The following is a 7,999-nucleotide window of genomic DNA, read 5'->3' on the forward strand; positions in this document are numbered from 1 at the left end:
ATCACTAAACAATACAAAGTAAAGTATTACTATATAAGATAAAATTTCTAAGTGAAATTGCATATACTAAGTAAAAAAAAATCGAAGAGTATCTTAATATATAAAAGAAATAGAGGATAAAAAAATCAGTTAAAATGAAGAAGGAGAAGGATGTGTCGTGTGTGTATATATATATAATAAAATTAACTTTCAATGTTAAATGTTATATATTATATAATTAATAATATATATATATATATATATATATTATAAATTAATTTCTAAAAGTAACTAATCTACTAATTTTTTGGGGGGTCGATAATCCCGATAATCAATATTAAATTGTGACGATTTTCTAACCTCCTTAATAAAATCACCATAAAAAGATTTATATTGTGGGGGTTAGAATAAAACGCCACAAAATGAATTATTAGTGGGATTTTTAAAAACTCCCACAAGTTAACCGCCAAAAATTGAGCATTTTTTGGTAGTTATACCTTCCCCTTGGTCAACAGAATTTTTACCCGGTCTTTTGTTTTTGCAGACCTAATGAAAAGTCGTTTCCTTCTGATTAGGAATTTAAAAAGGTGATTACTTGAAACATCCTAACTCAATTTCAAGTGGCGATTAAAAGTTAAGATCAAGATAAAGTTCAAGTTCATCGAAGATTCAAGAACAAGCTTCAAAGCCCTTAGGTTGAATCCAAGATCAAGTTCATCAAAGTTCAAATCCATATGAAGTTCATCTAGTCCACAAATCCAGATCAAGACTACAAGTTTAAGAATCAAGCTTGAAGCCGTTAAATTCAAGTATAGGTTGAAATCAAGATAAAGTTCAAGTTAAAGTTCATCAAAGATTCAAGAACAAGTTTCAAAGCCCTTGAATCCAAGTTCAAGTTCAAAACCAAATTCAAGATCAAGCTCACGAGCCCTTGAACTATTTTCGAAAAGACAAATAAGAGGAATAATAAACATTGTAACACTCGCATTTTGAAATCAATAAGACAATTTTGTTGCGTTATTTTTCAGTCTTGATAATTTTTTTCGGATTCAAATTTTACTGTCTACACATGTACAAATAATATAATTTTCTATTGAGCCTTACTAGTAGGTAAAAAGTTGTTTCCGATCAATAGACCCTGGTTCGGAAAAAAAAAATTGCTTCAACATGTATCAATTAAAAACATAAACTAATATGAAGGACTTCTAAAGTGCAAGTCATCTTATTAATTATTATTATTATTATTATATTATAGTGAGATAACATAATTACAAGCATGTGTCCATAGCTAGGGGGACGTCGGATCGGATGCCATACTTATATATATTTCAGTTAAGTATTAATATTAATTCTAACCCATGATTGGCCTACCTAACTAGTAGTAGAGCCTAGAGGAAGAAGAAATTAAACAAACAGCTAGGATAGTAGAATACTTGTAAATAAATAAATAAAAATAATTAATCACATTATTAATCTACGAATAATTGCAGCTTCTGGACTCTCTGTATCTATTGTGGATAGTAACTGAGAAAGTCGATCACTAAGGTCATTCACTTCTCTGTTCAAGCTTCGAATGTAGTTACATGTTTCTTGAAGCACCTTTGTTGCTGATGCCTGCAATGTGAAAGCAAATTAGTATAACTTATATACATAATATAAATGTGCTTTCTAATTTGAATTGAGCTAGTAGTTATGTTTCAATTTTTCTATATATATGCAAGTAGACATTTAAATTTATATAAAATTGAACAAATAGATTTATGCGTCTTATGTGGTATGCAATGTGTATTATGTCAAATATGATATATGTGTATACTTGTTCAACTTTATACAAATTTAAATTTCTACTTGTAAATATCCAAAATTAAAAGGAAAAATTGTCGGCAAAAGATAAATTAAATAACACGTTTATGTATCATGAAAATTATGAAGATAGATAACTAATTTTATTTTTAAAGTTAATCATAATTTCATTTTATTGTGAGCCGTTACCATCACTTTTAAGTGATTTGATAGTGTTAAATTTGTTAAAGCATCATTGTATAGAATATTGGCTTGAGTTAATTTGCACAATAATGCGTTGCAAATCTATGAAAAGGCCAAGTCAAAACGTACAATATTATTGGGTGTTGGGACCCAAAAGCATGGTCCTAGAGTGACGAACAATTTATAAAAATCATATGTTGCCAAAACTTGTGCTGTTTCCAAGAAAAAATACATCAACAAAGAGAGAGTCTAGTCTATTTTCTTTTAAAAGTATTAGTACATCAACTTTTTGTTTTCCAATTTTTGTCTAGTCATATTAGGATGTTCACACCTCATCTTTTCAGTACAAACACTACATTAAAAATATTTTTAGCGACAATTAATTAACGGTAATAGCTTAATTGTTATTAAATATATATTTTTTGCGGTAATTAGTACTCCTTATATATGTCCTTAAAGCCTTTAGTGACATTAGATTTAATGACATTTAACTAATGCCGATAAAAACTTTAATATTCTTATTAATGTGTCTATTTATTGCCGCTAAAAATTAATTTTGTCATAGTGAAAAAGAGACTCGTTAGATCCAACAATATACCAGAAAAATTTGTGTTACTTCAACGCTTAGATTTGTGCGTAAACAAGGGTTCTAAGTTGTAACTAATGAAATATTGATAATGAAAAGCTCATAAAAAGTTGCTAATTATTTTCACTTGTCCACTTTAGTGTACTAGTATATATTTCCGCGCGTTGTGCGGATAAATTAATTTCATAAAATATCAAATCGTTCAAATATTTATAAGTCTTTGTCCTTTTAATAATTTATTTTATGGAAAAAAATATTAATTAATTACTTATTTAAGCTAAGAGCAATTGGAGATAGTATAAACTACTTATTGGTATAAATTAACAAACTATATTTACATACTTTATTTATTTATAACTTTCTTTTCAACTTATAATCTAAAATTTTAATTAATTTTTAAAATTTAAAAACTTCTGTAAAATATATGCATTTATTTGTTATTTTATCCTTGTTTTATATTTCTTTTAAAAATAATATTATGAATTCATGAATGGTTCTAACTTAATTCTAACTTAATTTTTTATTATGTATTTAATAATTTATAAGTTCATTTTTTTGTGCTGATATGTGACCGTTGACAGTTTTTTTATCTAAACTATATATTTAAATTGAGAGAAATATATTGAATAAATAAGATCAATTCAAATACTTTATATATATATATAAAAGAAAAATTCTAAATGCCTAAATGATGGACATCGTGTCTTGTCGATGATAATCTTGTGAATCTGTAAGTAATGTCTTGAAATGCATAATCTCATTATAATTTATTTTTTTGTATATGTAATTCATAGAATTGTGTATATATATGTATCGTGCTAGTGCCAATAAATAAAATTATTTGGTGTTGAGTTTGCAAATATATCAATCTAACATATATGATTTTCGATCCTCTATATTGATTTCTCAATTCCATCACATGTTTTCCCCCTTAAAATCTTTCAATACATAAGAGGAAGTACTCAAAGACGTAAACAATTCAATACTTATTATAGTAACTTTGAAAAAGAACACTAATTTAATTCATCCAAATTATAGATAAATCGATGGTAGCAACTTTTAACAAAGAAAGATCAGAAACTACATTTACTTATAATAAAATAAAATTGCATCTCATATTCTTTGGTATTTAATATAAAAAGTAGTGAATAAAAATATGCAATTTTTCTCTTTGCATCATGTAGTTTACTCTATGTCAATCTCTTTTGTTGTTCATTGTCAAATTTCCAAGTAATAGGATTGAATTAATGAAGAAAAAGAAAAAGCTCACCTATATATTTGAGATAAACTTCATATAAATTTTCTCATTAAATTGAGTTTATATGAAATAATCGAAAGAACTGAAAAAATTTTGGATAAAAATTGAAGCAAAAAAAAAAAACTTGAAAATAAGACTTGCAGAGGAATTGTTATTTTTACATCTCACGTTTTAGAAGAAGTTGGTGGAGTAGTCTATTAATAGGATAATGGTGGTTTAAGAATTTTATTAGTTAAAAATTTAAAAAAATTTAATTCAATTTTTAAACTGATTGTGGTTAATGCAGTAAGAAGTTATTTATCATGAGAAGTTAATAAACCGTTTTGAAATTCAAAAAACATTAATCAAATAAGGATTCGGATCAATTCAAATTTAAAAATTAAAAAGAATATAATTTTTTTAATATATTTTTAATATTTTCGTAAATTTTTGGTAGGGAAAGGACGCGTATATGTATATTTTGAAACCGTGGAATTTTATTTATATTATTTTGTGTGTCTGTCATTTGGAACATTTGTGAAAAATAATAATAATAATAATAATATTATTATTTATTATTATTATTATTATTTTATTGTTATTATCATAAGGAAAAGTAGAGCTGTCAATATAGGCTAGCCCACCCCATCCGGACTAACCCATACAGACTTTGACATTTTACAAGCCAGGCCAAGCTATCCCATTTTTGGTGTGGGCCAGAAAACGGTCGGCCCAACCCACAAAGTACGTGGGCTACAGGCTTGCCGGGCCAGCCCACTTTTTAAAAAGTTATATATTTTTTTATAATTATTAAATTAAATTATAAATTATAATTTAAAAATATTATCATAAATATTGACAAAATAATATTATATGGTGTTAATGTTACTACTTGTTAATCAAATCCACAAATAAAATTATCCTTATAATATTTATTAAGTTTTTTTCAAATAAAGTATAAATATCTAAATAGAAATATTAACCTAACTGTTTTGCAATGATCACAATAAAACACAAAAAATATGACAATATTCCAACCATAAAAATGTAAAAAATAAACTCCTCAAAAAATCATGAGCCTTATGGCGTATCTAACACTTCATGAAACATATGGCGTATCTAACACTTCATGATCATCTTCATCAAGCATATCTGAATCAACTTGTGGGAAGGTTGTCTTAACATCTTCATTTTCATATGCAATTTATATGCGGTTTCAATTAGTTAAATATTAAAAAATAACTAAATTGAGAATTATAATATTTAAATGTACACAAAAATATATTACAAGTTTGAGAAAAACCATGTAACCAGTTTCGAGTAGCAACAAGTGTTTGGACATTTTCATGGTGGATGCAACTTCTATACTTAGTGATTTCCTAAAAAACTTTAAATAGATTTTGAGTTTGGATCTCTTTAATTTTAAATTTTAATATTATATTATATTTTTTAATTAATTTGTATTAGCCCACGGGCCGGCCCTACCTATATTTCTCAAGCCCCACAAATCAGCAGGCTTATTCAGGTCGGGCTAAAAAGCTTTTTTTTTAAATGGGCTCCAAATTTTTTAGCCCAACCCTATTAAATCCCGGGTTAGGCCAGACCGGCCCAACAGGCCTAGCCCATATTGACGGCTCTAAGGAAAAGTATGTTTGTAATTGTTATTTTTATTTTTCAGCTTTTACATTAATTTTAAAATTTTGAAATCATTCCTTAAAATTCTCTACCGATTGAAATTGTTCCTTAAAATTCTGCACGGACTAAGGTGGTGCATTTTTTTTATAAAAAAATAATTAATAATCACCCTCACTTTTTGCAATCTTTATTTCTATTTATAAATAAATAGTGATTGAAAAAACTCTTTTACGGATTTTAAGATAAAAGTTATCCTGAATTTTCGGCTATCATATATTACTATTTTTATCCAATAAATATTTTAATAATAATTTCTTTGTGTAGATTTATTTGTTTAGATGTTGTGGAAAGATTATTATTATTATTATTATTACTATTATTATTATTATTATTACTATTATTATTATTATTACTATTATTATTATTATTATTATTACTATTATTATTATTAAATAGAAAATTCTTGTTAATCAATTCTTAATTATATATATTTAATTATTTAAAAAAAAACTCAAAATTCAAACTAATAATGATTTAGTTGGTTACTAATAATGAGTCGTCCTTATCAAACTTTTTCAGTTTTCTTTTTTAAATATTTTAAATTCAAATTAATAAAACATTAACGAATTTTAATTTTAGGAAAAAGAAAAGAACACAGAATGATTTAGTTGGTTACTTCTTTTTATTTATTTTTTTGGTTAATTTTAAATACAAATTTTAAACAAATTGAAATTATTTTTTGAATTTTAAAATTGTGAATTTTTTTTGTGCTGACACGTGTCACTTTTTTCTTCTCCTATTTGTTATATATAAATAGATGAGGAGAAAAACAACGTTTTCCTAGTTATATTACTTTTACTATCAACTTTTAGTATGACATTTTAATATTTATAACTATTCGTTCAAAATCATTTCTTAAGTTTATGAAAAACTATACATCAATTAATTGATATGAGTGTCATAGTTAAATATATATGCACTTATTTTATTATTCGTTATGGAGTGTCTAAAATATATTGTGGATTAGTAAATGTGAACCAATTGTACCAAGTAGTAGTATATACAGTTAAATACATACTTTTTGGCAACACTTTAACTTCAACTTTTTATGTGACATGTTTAAGACCACAAGATTAAGAATATTTTGGTACATTTTGACATAACTTTAATTTAGAACTATAAGATTAAAAAATCATCTTTCTTTTCTTAAACTCCATTCCAAATCAAATTAGGTCATTCCTTTTAAAACGGAGAAAATATATGATATGATACTGAACTTTATGCAAGTACCAAAATTATTCTAAACACTGCATTACTTTACTGAAATTTATGCAAGTATACATAGGAGTACTCCATTACCTTATATGTACAACCGAAAGTGCCACTAATGTAACAAAAAATAACCCCACACAGACAAAGAGGTACAGCTGCTATTCTAACTTGTTCTCATTTTCCATTTTGACATTTTAACTCAATCATGTTTCATTTAAATTCTTCAACTCGATTTTCTCTATATAATGTAAATACAAATTAGTAGTAATTTTTATTGTTTCATTATTTTTATTTACGCTCTTTAATTGTCGTTTTGCACTTTAAAAATAGTTGTCCATCCATTCAATTTTCTTTTAAATAATAATTTCTTTTCAATAATTTTTGCACCAAATTTAAGGAACGAAAGTTAGTTGGTTTTCTTTTTAAAAATACATTAACAAGTAGTGTTATTAGCAACAAATCAAAGTCTTTTTTACCTATGCTAAAAGTGGTTTCTTTTTACCCATATTGAATCCGAGTTAAAATTTAGGAAGCGAATATTTGAGCTAAACTCGGAAGGTGGAATTATTTCAACACGCATTAAATAATTTATATCAGGTAATTAATATTGTTTTTACTACTTATTTAATAAGTGGTACATGAAAAACAGAATTTGAAGGTTAAAATGAAGGTGAAGATGGAGTAGTAAATGTAAAATTCGAAGCATGCAAGAAATAGATAGAAAGAAAAAAAGAAATGTTATGTATTTTTGAGGTGAAATGAAGAGAACCTTGTTGGAGCGACGAGTTTGAATCTCAGGAAGAAATTGGTGCAACTTGGAAACAAGTTCGATAATTTGATCATCTGAAATCCTAGAAGAACCTGGTGATGATGGTGATGACGACTGTCTAGACCTTCTGCTCGACATGTTTAGAATTATAAATGTCTTCTTCTTGTTTTGTTTGGAACTAACAAATTGAGATACGTAGTGGGAACTTAAAAGGGAAGAAGAAATTATAAGAATTGTAAAAGAAGAAGTTATGGTATTAAGAAAATGACTAGGAGAAAAAGTGATTAACGAACGAGCTTTAAAGGAGGTCATGGACCACAAGCATTATTTTAAAAAACAAACACAACAAGAGTAAAAATAAATTACTATACTCCTTATGTCCCTAATTACTTGTCCACTTTTCCTTTTTTAGTTGTCCCTAATTACTTGATAAATCAAGAAAGAGCAATTTTTTAACCTATTATACTCTCAATTAATTACTTTGAAAAAGGTAGAAATTTTTGAAAATCTTAAGTTTTTAATTCATGCACTTCAT

General features: G+C 26.2%; 1 protein-coding gene across 1 annotated transcript; it reads right to left on the reverse strand.

Moving 5' to 3' along the window:
* Positions 1–1,264: 1,264 nt before the first annotated feature.
* Positions 1,265–7,713, reverse strand: LOC102590278 (transcription factor PRE1-like). Its single transcript, XM_006343091.2, has 2 exons — positions 7,465–7,713; positions 1,265–1,593 (listed from the first exon to the last, which is right to left on the reverse strand). The coding sequence occupies exons 1-2, from the start codon at positions 7,600–7,602 to the stop codon at positions 1,441–1,443; spliced, it is 291 nt and encodes a 96-aa protein (XP_006343153.1). The 5' UTR covers positions 7,603–7,713; the 3' UTR covers positions 1,265–1,440.
* Between the last annotated feature and the right edge of the window lie 286 nt (positions 7,714–7,999).

This window comes from Solanum tuberosum, unplaced genomic scaffold (assembly GCF_000226075.1).
Source record: "Solanum tuberosum cultivar DM 1-3 516 R44 unplaced genomic scaffold, SolTub_3.0 scf00041, whole genome shotgun sequence".
Taxonomy (NCBI): Eukaryota; Viridiplantae; Streptophyta; class Magnoliopsida; order Solanales; family Solanaceae; genus Solanum; species Solanum tuberosum.